At 38.8% G+C, this 15,276-nt stretch overlaps 1 protein-coding gene across 2 annotated transcripts; it reads right to left on the bottom strand.

The window, feature by feature from the left end:
- Positions 1–239: 239 nt before the first annotated feature.
- Positions 240–14,508, bottom strand: sox1b (SRY-box transcription factor 1b). Of its 2 annotated transcripts, none has more exons than XM_083523151.1 (2): positions 14,231–14,508; positions 240–3,718 (listed from the first exon to the last, which is right to left on the bottom strand). In XM_083523151.1, exon 2 carries the CDS (start codon positions 2,300–2,302, stop codon positions 1,271–1,273), a length of 1,032 nt encoding a protein of 343 aa, XP_083379277.1. In that variant the 5' UTR covers positions 2,303–3,718; positions 14,231–14,508; the 3' UTR covers positions 240–1,270. The 2 variants fall into 2 exon arrangements, 1 of the variants encoding a protein (XP_083379277.1); XR_014530519.1 differs by lacking the exon at positions 240–3,718 and adding an exon at positions 13,584–14,055 and having other exon boundaries at positions 14,231–14,502.
- Positions 14,509–15,276: the final 768 nt, after the last annotated feature.

The raw sequence follows: 15,276 nt of genomic DNA, 5'->3' as shown, positions 1-15,276 counted from the left end.
ATGTCAAATACATGTACAGTAAACAATCCGACACCAAAATTACTGAGCCTATGAAAGAAATTCTGATTGCAAGAAATAAAAAAATGAGAGAAAAAAAATCTATGCATAATTAAAATAAAAATAAAAACAACAAATCTTCTTATTACTGCGATCTGAACAACTAATGTACTTGTTATCACTACATTATATTTATATTGAACTTAAAATTGGCAAGAAAATTAGTATCAAAATCGTTTGACTTTTTTCTTTTCTTTTTTTTTTTTTAATACACTATGGGTAATTTGATAGCTTTAGTATGCCAGGTGACATGGAATAAATCATTCATTGTTAGGAAAAAATGGATTTGAAGTGTAGCCTACTCTGTTAAGAAAATAATGTAACACTCAATTTAATAATATTTATAACAATAATAATAATAATAATAATAATAATAATAATAATAATAATAATAATAATAATAATAATGTATGTTATAGCCTATAGTAGACTGAACATATTTTACAATATATTTCTTGCCTTGGACTCACGCGGGGTTTTTATATAGATATTCGATACAAAGACCAAATTAACACCAAATAAGAGCAACAGCTGAGAAATTTATTCGTTTCATCCCAACGCAAAAAAAGCTTTTCTATTTGCAATAATAATAATAATAATAATAATAATAATAATAATAATAAAGTGGAAAAAAAATAATCAACGCACTATTTACAGTTTGTTCAGACCTATCACTTTTCCCTCTATCATTTGTGCACAATTTACAAGAATGAAAAATACAACTGCACCCCCGAAAAAAATAGAATAGATTAAATACACAGGCTCAGTCACGTGTTTACAAACCAAACAATTGCAGATTTGGGACAAATAAAATAACCATTAAGCGTTTTCACTCTGATATTGTTTCACTGGTGATTCCTATGAATGAAAACTTTCACAGATAACGATCATTAAAAACATTTTAAACTTTTCAGTTTCCACATGATTTCCTAGAGTGTGTAAAGAAAGCGGTTCTCCTTTTTGCTTGTCATATTACACATTGGCCTAAAGCTATGATCTGTACCGTAGGCAAATAGGAGATCTGGATTTCTGTTTTTATGACAGTAGCAATGAACCAAAGCTTAAATAATAATCAACTTTAAATTTACAAGAAAACATTCTGTACAAAAAAAGCAGGTATTTATAGTCTAGAAAGAGGTAAATATTTGGTTACTTGTTTGTGAATATATGTGGTTCAGTTTTTTTTATGATTTTGCTGCTCTTTTTTTTTTTTTTAAATGTGCGTCAGCGGGACGGTTCCGTTAATAGCAGCTGCGGTGCTCTGGTAGTGCTGCGGCAGCGCGTGCAGTCTGCTCTGCACAGCCGCGTCTCCAGCCTCCGCCCCCGGTAAGTACATGCTGATCATCTCGCGCAGGTCGCCGGGACAGGGCGCGCGGGACGCGGCGCCGAGAGGAGGGCTGGCGCTGGGCTCGGGCTTCACGAGCGACCCGAGCGCGCCGACGCCCCCCGCCGCCGAGACGGAGCCCTGGTGCTGCGTGTACGGCATCGCGGCGTAGGTCGACGGCGAGGCGCTCACGTAGCTCGGCGAGTTCGACATGGGGCTGTACTGCAACGCGCTCATGTCGTAGCGGTGCACGGACTGCGCGCCGGCGGTATGCTGATGGTGCGGGTGGTGGTGTCCGTGGTGATGCGGGTGGTGTGCGTGATGATGTGCGGCCCCGGCGCTTGCATGCTGCCCGTAAGCTAACTGAGCCTCCTGCATCATGGCTGCGGCGGCAGCAGCTGTGTACGCGCCGTTTGCCCAGCCGTTCACGTGCGCGTAACTCGCCGCGCCTGCGCCGCCGCCGTGACCCGCAGGACTGTCTAACCTCTGCGCCGTGCTCATACCCAGTGTTACCCCACCACCACCGGCAGAACTTGCGAGCAGCCCGCCGGCCAGGGAGTACTTGTCCTTTTTCAGGAGCGTCTTGGTCTTCCTGCGTGGCCGGTACTTGTAATCCGGGTGCTCCTTCATGTGCATTGCGCGCAAGCGCTTCGCCTCGTCGATAAAAGGCCGCTTCTCCGCCTCGGACATGACCTTCCACTCGGCCCCGAGCCTCTTGCTGATCTCCGAGTTGTGCATTTTGGGGTTCTCCTGTGCCATCTTGCGCCGCTGCCCGCGGGACCACACCATGAAGGCGTTCATAGGGCGCTTGACGCGCTCCTGGCTGAGTTTCCCCGCAGCGTTTTGGCCCGTGTGCCCCGCACTCGTGTTCGTTTGGGGTACCGGGGAATGCAAGTCCGTCTCCATCATCATGCTATACATTCACCTGGCTTCTTTCGATCCTAGCACGCGAGAAACATTCACTCTTTCGGAGCCAAGCAGCGGCGTCTCTGACCTGTCCTTCCTCTGGACACGCTGGACGCGTAAAACCAATGGATCCCACCCGAGCAAGGAAACAGGTATACAATCCCAAACGACACAAAGGCGCTACTTACTTTACCTTTTTCTGTTTAGCTTTTGGGTTTTCTTATCCGGCGGTGAGAGTGGGAAGCCTGCACGCTAGTTTTGGGAGAAGCGGAAGAAAAGTTAGTAGCAGAGCGGCCATGTGATGCGCTTTGACAGCCGCTAAATGAGAGCCGGGCGACCAATCAGCGCCGAGATGGGGACCTATTTGCATGGCGCGCGGTCACGTGACCCGAGCTCAGCTTCCACTCCTCGGCGCTCTGGAGGTAAACAGTGTACCACACCGCCGTGCGCGTGCAGGACAAATCATATTTCAATTGATAAAGAAATAATAGCCAAAAAAACAACATACACTCCATCTCTCTTGAGACACAAGAAGCGATGCCGGAATATGCTTTGTAACGTCTCCTTACTATTCACTAGCATGTAATTAATCAGTAGCTTGAGATAAAAATTAAATCCTTAGTGTTATTATACAAATATTTTCTGTGATTTTACACGTGATTCACCAAATAAATTATATATAAAATGGAAAAAGAGGGTAAATAAAAATAAATAAAAGTTAATGCAACACTGTAGGATGTCATTTAACATTAAATGTTTATGTAAATTATTGTTGCTGAAAGCGTGTTATTTTGGCGATTTTTTTTTTATTTTCTTTTATCTTAAGTGAGTTTTCTTACTAAACTGAGAGTTATGTCATTATGATACAAGATAACTTAAATAAGAACAATTATCAATTGATGATTAAACATCTCCAGGAGCTACAGAAGGTATAAAGTGAGTTATAAAGCAAACATTTGTCTGTATGAAACACACTGCTAAAAACACAAAATAAATAGTCAGGATTTGTTTATTTAATAAAAAAAAAAACACAATACATAAATTCTATTAAAATTGTAGGCTACATGCAACGTTATTATAGTAGAACTTGTTTTCCATCATCTAAACCCAAAGGTCACCATCCAAAAATAAAACGTGCATAAGCAAATATCCATGGCTATTTCGGGGTATTTGTCGGTTTTTGACACTGCATGTGATCAGATATGTGCTCGCACAGCTTCGGGGTTTCTCACACAGCTCGCAGCTTTTGTTTCGAGCTGCTTTAAAACCCGTGAAAGACTCTTTTCAGTAAATTGGTGCCACAGGTGCTTCCCTGTTGTGTCAGTTGCTAAGGAACAGGTGACTGACGCCCAGCACACGTGCCACATCAGACCACTTTGTCCACAAGTGGCTTTAAGGCATGATGGAAGCTGAAAGAAGGGTTTTCTGCAACTGAAAATAGAAAAAAACCCTTAATATTACCCTCATGATAATAACAAGTGTGTGTTGTATTAACTACTGCATTGGAAATCATTTGATAAATAAATGTATAAAATGGCCTTTTTATGTCCTTAAGCTAAACAGCACAGTCAATATGCCTATAATGAACGCACAGATCGCTGATGATGAAGGACGCGGTCTCTGTTTTAGATGAAATAAATTTGGTAAAATGAAAATGCTTTACACTAAATTGGTTGAAATAAAAAGTAAATCAAACTCGTGCCTCATTCTTAATGCAGTTGAACACCTTTTAGCCATGTGGGAGAGCGACTAGTCCAAAAAATATCCATCTTGTATTTATTTAAATAAATAAAATACAATTATATTTGAATCCGATTCATTGATGTTGTAGTGCCGATTTGTTTCTCGAGTTTTAAAGCTCTAGGAGAACTCTCGTATATAGGCTAAAATCATTCATTTCTTTGACTAATTATTTATTTATTTATTTATTGCGACAAAACACGGTTTTGTTGTTAGAAATGCACATTTAAAAAAAACCAATATAACATTTTTGTTTTTGACGGTTTTTGCTTTTTTATTTATTAAGAGCTTAATTCATTAAAATAATTTAATATATGTTATTGTTTCAATCTCGCCCACATTAGTACAGAGTCAGTTTAGTAGTGAATATTACTTAGATTAAAACTGAGATGATAAAATCTTAAGATCTAAAGAGATGCCTAAAATATGAAATGTAATTGGTACAAGGAATATGAGAAAACGCATACTCGATTTGTTTGTTTGTGAGTTAATTATATGCTGTTTTTGTTTTTTATTTTTTTATTTTTATAATAACCCAATATATACATAATTACACGTGTATCTGTGTGTAGAGAGATCTTAGAGCTGAGGACCTAAATCGTTAAGAATATCTCATATGTCTCAATTAAATGTTAGTTGAGCATGCATATATATATATATATATATATATATATATATATATATATATATATATATATATATATATATATATATATATATATATATATATATAAAAAATAGTGAAACCCAGTTAACAAGTTAATCATCACACTCATCACTGCAAGAAGAATAGACATAGCCATTATGCAATTAGACGTTATTTGTGGAATTGCACTATTCATTTAACACAATGCTCACAGTATTCCAGCTGGCCAGTAGAGCTAATAAAATACGATAATAAACAATGTGTGTGGTAGTGCAAGTAAACAACAAACAGAAACAAAGGCGACTACACGGCTATTGTCTTCAATCAGATATTCAGAGTAAATCCCATGCAGTGTACCTCTCATTTCCTTCAGTCGAGATTATGTACATTTGCAAGTGACTCTGTATCACTTGTTTCTTTGTAGCTCTAATTAAAGTGGAATTAAACAACATTATATTGTTTATTTGAAATAGGCTATTGACCGTAAAAGCTTTATTAGTCATTATAATTGGTTGCAATATAAAGTTATTTGTGCATATTTGCAATAATAACAGTAACAATTTTGTTCTATTACTACTAATATTACTACTACGTATACTAATACTAATACTAATGCTTTTGTTATTATAATTGTTGTGGTATTTAAATTTCTAGTTAATATTACACCCAACTCACAGTTAGGTACAATGAGACCGAAGTGAGATGTGTGTGAGATGGCAGTGAGACAAAATAAGAAGAGACTAAGAGTAGGATGAGAGAGATCAAATTGAGGTGGTACAGACTCGAAAGTGGAAAGAAAGTGATATTAAGTTTAGATGAGTGAGATGAAAGTGAAATGAAAGTGAGATAAAAGTTAGATGAAAGTGAGATGAGAATGAGACAAGATTCAGATTAGGGATGATGGAGTGAGATGGAATTAGGATGATAGTGAGACAATATTTGGATAGGAGTCACATGCAAATGAGGTAAGAGTTAGATGGGAGTAAGGTAACATGGAGATGAGAGTAAGGTAATATGGAGCTGGAATTCACATGGGAATGAGGTAAAAGTGAGAGAAGTGTGAGGTAAGATGGAGATTATATGTGAATGGGGTAAGAGTAAGATAAGATGGAGAGGGAAATTAAGAGTGAGATGGGAGAGAGGTAGGAAGGAGTTCAAAGTGAGATGAGAGTGAAGTAAGATGAAAATAAGAGGTACATGGAAATGAGGTAAAAGTGAGATAAAACTGAGGTAAGCTGGGGATAACAGTTAAGAATGAGATGAGAGTGAGGTAAGATGGAGATGAGAGTTACATGGGAATGACGTAAAAGTGAAATGAGATGAAGAGGAGAGTGAGATCAGAGTGAAGAGCGATGGAAATGAGATTTAAGAGTGAGATCAGAGTGAGGTGACATGGAGATGAGAGTTAAGAGTGAGATCAGAGTGAAGTGAGATGGAGATGAAAGTTACATGGGAATGATTTAAAAGTGCGGTAAGATGGGGATGAGAGGTATAAGTGAGATCAGAGTGAGGTGAGAAGGAGATGAGAGTTACGAGTGAGATCAGAGGGAAGAAAGATGGAAATAAGAGGTACTGTACATGGGAATGAAGTAAGAGCAAGATGAGAGCGAGATGTAATGAGAGTGAGACAGGATGGATATGAGAGTGAAATGAGAGGGGACAGGATGGGGACGCAAGTAAAGGCTCTATAGAGTCTTCAAGGATAGAGAAGTGCTTTCTCTTGAACCTGGGAGCGCGAGCACCTGACAGATGTTGACCGTGTGAAAGCGCGCGCTGCAGCTCTTCAGACTGTTTTAAAGCGTAATTGGGCGCGTGGGGAGAGAGAGAGAGAGAGAGAGAGAGAGAGAGAGAGAGAGAGAGAGAAGGGGAGGGGATCGCGCGCCGAGGGCCAAACTTCCATTTTACGCCCATTTTCCAGTCGCGCGATTAATTTCGGCGTCATTTTCACGTCGTTCACCGACACGCTGAGTACCGAGCAGGAGGAAAATGAAGCGTGAAACCAGGAGGAGAAGGAGGAGGAAGGAGGAAAATAAAAGGTGCGCCAGAAAAGAAACGAATAAGCAGAGAATTCAATGCACTGTATGCTTTATGCAGCTCGGAGCATAGCAACAGCTAAACAACCTGTTGATGCCACGGTATGCTCTGATTATTGAGGAAACAAAATAAAAAACTTGCCATCACCATCAATTGCCTCCATTGTTATTTTTTTCCCCCCACAATATACTTTTTTTATTTCTTTTTCTTGTCATTCAGAGGGCCGGGCTGCGTGATAGCACTCACTCTCATCTACATCAGCAGTCAAAAAAGAAGCTTAATGAAAGATTTGTATCCATTCATGAACAAGATAAAGTGCATGCAGGAAACATGAAGAAAAAAGTTCTCAACATTTTACGCACGGTAGATTGTTCCTTATTTTGTGGTCTTGATATAAACAGCGACATGTAGAATTGCATGTACAAGTTCAATCATTTTAATAGAAAAAGCCACACACATACTGTGAATCCAATCAGATTAGTGGTACCATCAAGACAAGATCAAGACAGAGAATGGAATAACTTTACACACAATATGGAAAGAAATCATTCCCATACTTATACTGTAAAACTGCTTCCTTTGTGTTTGAGTGACAATGCAATGTGCCATTATTTGATATGTAGATATATATTTAGCTGTTTCTCTTTTAAAATCCCATTGCTGCATGAAGATGCATTTTTATACCATATCCAGATCAAATTGGCCAAGCATTAAAGAATTCTTTAAATATTTCAGCCTGAACCACTAATACTGAATGACCTTTCTTCCTCTCATGATAAACTTTCTATTATTTTCAGTATAAAACATTTTAGGATTTAGACTTCTGTAATTTCTCACAAATTCTCAGGTGTATATAATACGTTGTGTAACATACGGATGGACAACAAATTCAAATCACGGCTGAACTTAAACAAGTGCACAAGATACATATAATTCGCATGCATGTTGTTACTAACTATGGACATAAATATAGAACCAAGTGTTATAATTTAATAGTAGATACGTAATTACAAAATCACAATGACCTGAAAAAAAAAATGTAAGTGTAATTTCTATGAAAAATCTTTTTCAGTGCCACATTGGTACTGTTTATTAAACCTCATGTGTTGTTTTACATATTCATGCCTCATCACTCGTATATTCGAGCATCAATATCCAGTTCTCATATAAAAGCATTGCAGTGACTCAAAATCAGCAATGTTTAATGTTTTCCCTAACTAAGATTACAAAAAGACTATTAAACATGTTTTTTTAAATCTTCTGTTTCTTCGATTTCCTGCTGATTTCACTTGCATGGTAGGCCTTTCAAGAACATTTACAAAATAATAACACTGAAATTCTTATGTTTGTTTCCTAAAAAATATATATGCTCGTTTTCTGAAAAATAAACGAGTATAAACTCTAATAAACAAATTTTATTACAGGCATAAGAGATGCGTAGGGCAATAACGTCATCTTATATATAATGGGTGGGGGGACTGTTACTTTGCTACACAATATTAAATAGAAATAAATATTAAGTTTAAGGCAATTTGATTATACAGTAAATATCCACCAAACATGCTCTTCCCTCTTCCACACAAGTATAAACTGCATACACACAAACACACACACACACACACTTCTATTTGCAGCCAAATTAGCATTAGCAGCTCATCAGAAGATCAAAGGCCTCAGAGATAAACATGCACTAAACATGTGCTCTTATACACACACACACAGGGATGTGTTCGCAGCATGTTTCCACCTGCCTGCGCTCCTAACCTGCTGTTAGCTTGGGAATCTCTAAGCCCACAGGCCTCTCCTACCCAACCTGCCAGCAGAGTCAGCTTCACAGGATCAGCTGAAGCTTCTAGAAACAACACGTTAGCGCACTAGGGGGGTTAACGCTATCAAAGGCATTTTTTCTCTCGCACAGGCGATTCGTGTAAGCTTTCTGTCACAGCAGCTGTCAGGTCTACTGCACGAGCCCTGATTTGACAAGGCTGCCATCGCTGTGACCTAGCCAATGTCTTTCAGTACAGTCATGATGTTTGATGCAAGCACGAATGTGAAGGGCGAGGTGACTGAGCTGATTGGAGAGAATGCCTTATCTTTAACTGTGTATACAGGAGGGTTTCTAGGATGCTTTGAATCTGTAGATTTTTGTAACTTTAAAGTTACGAGTGACAGAAACTTTATTTGAAGAGACAGCAAGTGTTTTGAAGAATAGACAAAGAAATGGATCAGCTTTACCTTCAAATATAAAAATGCAATGAAACACATGCTCAAGAGAAAATAAACGAATAAGCAGAGAATTCAATGCACTGTATGCTTTATGCAGCTCGGAGCGTAGCAACAGCTAAACAACCTGTTGAAGCCACAGTATGCTCTGATTATTGGAGCAACAAAGTCAAAATTCCTACACCTTGCCATCACCATCAGTTGCCTCCATTGTTATTTTCTTTTACAATATATGTGTTTTTTTATTCATCAACAATAAAAGGTGTGGTTATGACCTGGATTTGTTTCTCTTGGTCTTGGCCAAGACAATAAAAACATAGTCTCCTTGCAAAATTGTAACAATTCACATGGTACATGTTAAGGTTAGAACTATCGGCAGGGGTCCGGAAGAAGACTATATATTTTTTTCTATTCTTACCAATTTATTAATTTGCATTGTAAGAATAAAAATCCGAACACATTGTCATCATTTCCTATCAATTGAAAAAAATCTTGTCGCACATCTTATCTTGCTGATAAAGATTCAAGAAAAGGTGCTAGTAATGGTTCTCTAAAGTGATGTAAACAAGGTCCTGATGGATCTTGATGGACCGTTATACTGTTTCGAATGTAATAATATTAAAGGAAATATTAACACACCACTAATTACCATGATGGCCAACGTGTACAGAACCATATAATCAATATATTCATTCTTAACAACAAGTGATATCCAATACCATATACCATAAAGAATCTTGGGTATACAAGTTTCAATATTAATATAGTAAATTTGTAAATTGTTACAATTCACACTTCTCTATTTGCATGAATAATTATTATCGTTTAGATTATGGTGAATTAGGTTAGGGTTACATTTTTGCATGTATGAATTACATCTATTGATGGAGTCCTGAATAGAATTTCTATGGTTTTGTTGGAAAAAAAAAAAAATCAGGTCACAAAATTCTTTACCATTACACAAATAATCACCTAAATACTGTATACGGGTGTGTGTATAAAACCTCAATTAATGGCCAAACGCTTATTTTAAGCAACTATTGGACTAGCATGATGTGCGTTTAGAGTGTATGCTTTTCATCTAATGCTTTTACTAAGAAATCTGATCACCATATGTTATATGGTGATACAAGAGATACTAAAACAAGAGAGCCGCCTCTTCAGACCCCCCAAATATCAACATATAACAGATAAATAAAATTGTTTCCTTTGTCAGTTAATCATTACACCATTTCTGAATGATAGCTAATGAGCAGGATGGGATTTTGGCAGCTTGTATGACCACTTACTAAGAACAGCAATGTTAATGGTCCCAACAGCCTTATTGTATTCAACTACATCTGCCTCCTGGAAACACATCTATAATTAGTCCCTGTGTCACACATTAGGAGGCTAATGGACTTTGGCTCTAATGAGCATTAGACAAGGCATAGGCCCTAGCTCAGGTCTTAATGTAAGGGTCTAGTAACCCTGGGACAGAAGATGGTCTAGAAAGAAAAAAAACCCAGCCTTTTTTAGTAAATCCTTTGCACAACGGTTATTATGTAGTATGAGAAAAAAAAGGGATCATTGGTCAACCACTTTGTAGCTCATATTGGTAACCTAATTCAGATGTTAATCAGGCTACCGGCTTGTGCCTTTGAGTGTGTGTTAGAAAGCAAAAAAAAAAAGGAGTGATCAGAAGCCTTCTTTCACATGGCCCACTGAGCAAAAATCTCACATCCATTTCTTTGCCATTTAATAAATGAGAAGTGAACAGATGGAACAGGAACCATGTTGCTCTATATCAAGATGATTTAGTCACCAGCCACAGGTTGTTAACTAGTTGTATTTCAGTGGCTCTAAATGAGCAGATCTAATCATTCTATCAAAACTGGCTGTAGTTCAGCAACTCAAGATTTCTGCCCATGAGCCATCTCAGGTTTTGTAAAAGAGCCTCTGTTGTGGTTTATCCAAAAATGTTTCTTGTTATAAATTAAAGCAGCTAATAGAGAGTGGAAAAAGCTTTAAAAGACTTTCATTGGCATGGCATTTGAAATAGAATAGAATGTTTAAATAGATTGAACAATACTATGTCAATAAATGTATGTGAATGTGTGACCATTACAGCAGTATGGGAGCTCTTTACTAACTTTCACCACAAAGTTAGAGGCACACAATTGTTTAAGATGCCATTGCACATTGTAGTATGATTTTTGCAGTTTTCCTTTACTACAACTGACAAAAACCACACAGAACACGTTTAAGATTAAATCAATCACCAACTGTGTGCTTTGTCTTCGTACCCAACATCAGAGTCTGATCTCCCTAATACTCTTGTAGTTTTTGAATTTTGAATTGCTGCTTAGGCTGTTATAAAGCACATCCTCTTACCACGTACATGAACCCACTGATTCCTAGGAAACAGAAGTGTTTCTGTGATTCACAAGGAATAAATATGATGCCATTGCTCTACCGAGAGATATATCTTGATTAATATATCTTGTTTATTATTATTAATCAAAATGTCTACCAAGCATTAAAGTGTAACTGTTGTCACTACACAGTCAGGTTAGTTGCTTATTAAAAAAAAATGCATATCTTCATACATTTATTTAACCATACAGCCATAACTAAATCTGATCTGGAGTAACTTTTTTTCACCTCTTCTCCCAACACCAGCTCTTCACAGATCAGCAGCTCTCGACTTCTTGACTATCATCGTTTATAATCTTATAATCCTCATAATCCGTCTACAAGAGTCGGCCGCCCTCGTCCAAATAACCATAATCTCATTACACCTCCTATGAAAGTTTCATATTTATCTACTGATTTCAAATGAAAGTAATAAGGCTTCTTAGCCACCCAGCCCTTCTGATCCCTGCCACCAAAAACCCTAATCATATTTCTCTGCTATCTGAAAGCAATCAGTAATTGTGTGTGCAGCACCAGAATGAAGCGCAGCGGCAATAACGGCCAGCAACAGCGAAAGCTGCCAGTTCAGCTGGGCTAATTAAATTAAAAAAGACGCTAGCCCTGGTGCTATAGGCATGGTGCATTCATAAGTATTTCAATGGGGGTGTCGGGGGGGGAGGGGGGGGGGAGGGGGGGGAGGGGGCTACATTGTAAATGACATTTAAGGTGTTTAATGTTGAAGAATCTTTAAAGAGGGTTGCTATGGGATTGATGTTGCTGCAATGTCAAATATAGTTGAACAAACATATTATAAACCCCCTAAAAACAAGCTTCTAGTCTGGATTACTGAAATTTGTGATTGCCTACTACAGTAGAATTGCCATCCTGTACCACCAAACATACTGTATATAGTTACAAGCCACAGCTGATTATAACAATGAAGGTTGTCATGTCATCTGTTATGTAATTTCTTTTTACCTAAATTTCTAAATCATTTCCTTTTGTCCATTTCCATTTATTCATTAACTCAGTATTAAAGAAATAAAAGCAATGTGAACAAGAAAGGAAAAGAGCTGGCTGTCAAATGCCATATGGCCAGCGGCAATGTGAAGTCTGTCTGTTTGTGGTGCGTAAAGCCGCTAATCTTGTTTTTGCCCTGTTCTGACAGCGCTGCAAATTAGCGCTGACATGCTAACAACACATATGAAACGCTTTTTAGCCCCTAAAGTCAAGCCACACTGACTCATGATGACCTCAGCGCTCTCTCTTTCTCACTCACTCTCACTCTCCCTGGGGCCACATTAGCCATCGATGACATACTCCCCTTTCTCCTCCCTCTCTCCTCCCTCACTCTCCTCTTCTCTCCTCCACCAGGAGAACACCCCAGGCCCCTACTCTTTTCCTTTTGAGGATAAAGGGCAATGGAGAACGGGAGCTTGCCGGCAGTTGAGAGTGAGGCCTCTCAGCTGGGTGGCCCTCCTTCAAACCCTTGCTCTTCTTCCTCCAGTCTCCAAGCGCCATAAATGAGGTCATCCAGTTTATTTCCTTTTCAGACTGACAACCAGCTGCGTTCAAAGTCTTAGCCCACCATACCTGGCCTTTCCTTTTTAGCCGCTTCACACACACACGCACACGCACACGCACACACACACACACACACACACACACACACACACACACACACACACACACACACACACACAAACACACACACAGCTTTTGCCCATTTTCATCCTTCATTAATGCTTGAATGAGGTACCTCAGCTGGCTGTTAGAACGCTTTTCACCACACACAAGAAAAAGGAGGGAAAGAAAGTAGTAAACAGGAATGAAAAGATGGAAGGTATTAGAGAATGACCAACTGGTTCAGACTTTCTTATAAGGCTATACACTTTGAACAATCAAGCAATGCAGCTGTATTTCATTCAATTAATGCCAATTATGATGTAAGAGTTGATGGAGTTAACTTTAAACTTTTTCAATTCTTTCTGCAGTCATGCAAATTATGTAAAAAAAAAATTAATTCATTTACAAAATGAAAATAACTGATATGATGCAAAGTATAAATGAAAACTACTTATATTTAACTCTTGAAATTTAGACCCCTGAAACATGAGTATAAAAAGATAAGACGCATTTCCAAACAATCTAACTGAAAATCTGGCTGATATTTAAATACCCAAAACAAGCATTTTTTTTTTACTAAGATCTTGGAGATCTTTATCTTCATAGTCATGTTGCCTTACGATTTAAATTTGAAACATAAAACAAAAACACCAAAACTAAAGCCAAAAGTCAGTCCTGATACAAACAAAAGCGTTGATACACTACTATTAAAAATAAAAATACATACACATAACAAAATACATAAATGAGACATGCTGATATTGAGCGATGAAATTGTGTAAATGGAAACCAAATTGGATAAAATAATAGTCATATAACAAGAAAATGAATCCGAAAGGCCAACATCAATACGAACTCATTATTTAATTCTGCTCTCTCAGGACCCTTTGCATTCAGTCACGTCGCTAATAGGATTTCTCTACTGTGATGGCCGCCTTCTTCCTCCCCACACCCTTGGAATTTCTTGAACCTTCTGATACGTCATCCTCCTTCGAACAAACAACATTCCCTACTTAGAAGAGGTCTTCAGGTCTCTCTGACTAGCCCCCTGTTCTGCGACCCACCTCAGAAAAACTTCAAGACCCCTGTGCTTCTGGAGGTGGGGCTGAACAGGAGAGAGAAAGAGAGAGAGAGAGAGAGAGAGAGAGAGAGAGAGAGAGAGAGAGAGAGAGAAAGAGGAAAAGTAGAAGGTGAGAGATCTTTCGTTCATTTGCTCCCTCTCCACAGGATGATGACGGCTCTCTCTTTTCTGCCTCTCTCAGCTCCTCCAATACACACACCTCTTTACACCTTCCTCGTCTTCAGCTTTTCCCCCGATCCACACCAGCGTTCCAAGCCGCACAGGATCGATGAAGTTTCATGTGTAAAGATGTATCCTTACTCGTTCACTCCGGAGCTCTAAGATGATCCCGCCCAGACCCCAGTCTCTTTAGGCAATGGAGTGGTTTATTTAATTTTCCCCCTATAATAGCAAACTCACTGAATGAAGAGCTGGTGGTGGAAAAAAAATGAGGTGAGAGAGAGACGGAGAGAATGCGAGGCAGCATTGATCAACAAAAGAAAAGAGAATGTGAGGCAAGCGAGAAAAAAAGAAAAGAGTGAGCCCAGAGAAACAAAAGCTAAAATCTACGACTATTTTGCTATTTTGATTCACCCAGTACCTCCCGCCTCCCCTATTTCTTTTTTTTTTTTTTAAATTACATCCAAAGTGTGATATCTATTGTGGTGGGAAATGACAGTGAACAATGTAAGCAGGGTCTTGGCAATTTTCACCGGGGCTTATTCACACAGGGCCAACTGCTGCTGTACATTCAAGCCCACGAAACGCTTTGATAAAAGGCGCATTGGAGGGGGACGATGGGTGCTCATTGTGAGGGACAGTGTAAACAAAAAGGCAGTGGAGAACAGGCCTGGACCGGGTGAGAGGATAAAAAAAATAGCCGTGCTTTATTCTCATCTGGATGGGTGTTTTTGGAGAGTGAGCACATGTTGGTTTTGCCTGACCGTGGCCCGGCCCTCTGTGATCACACCAGCGTCAGACTGGGAGGCCCGGTCAGAGTATTAAAACCAATGAAAGAGTGGTTTCAAAAAACGAAAGAGAAGTAAGGATCGTGATAGATTAGAGAGCACCATTTTGTTTCTTTACTTCAGGCCAAAATTGGACCTTTAATGGCGAATTTAAATTAAACAAATAAACTGTTGTTCATGCGAACAGACTCGAATATTCTCCATATACATGCTTCATTTTTATTCACCGTTCCTCTTGTAGAGAATGTTTTCCCAGACTGAGCTTGGTCTATTCAAGCAACTCCAATCACACACAAAC

The sequence above is a fragment of the Silurus aristotelis genome, assembly GCF_946808225.1.
Source record: "Silurus aristotelis genome assembly, chromosome: 20".
NCBI classification, from domain to species: domain Eukaryota; kingdom Metazoa; phylum Chordata; class Actinopteri; order Siluriformes; family Siluridae; genus Silurus; species Silurus aristotelis.
This window is presented reverse-complemented; position numbering and strand designations above follow the sequence as displayed.

What these genes read in the sequence shown, in the direction of transcription:
- sox1b (XM_083523151.1), bottom strand. Translation starts at nt 2,302, where the DNA reads ATGTATAGCATGATGATGGAGACGGACTTGCATTCCCCGGTACCCCAA.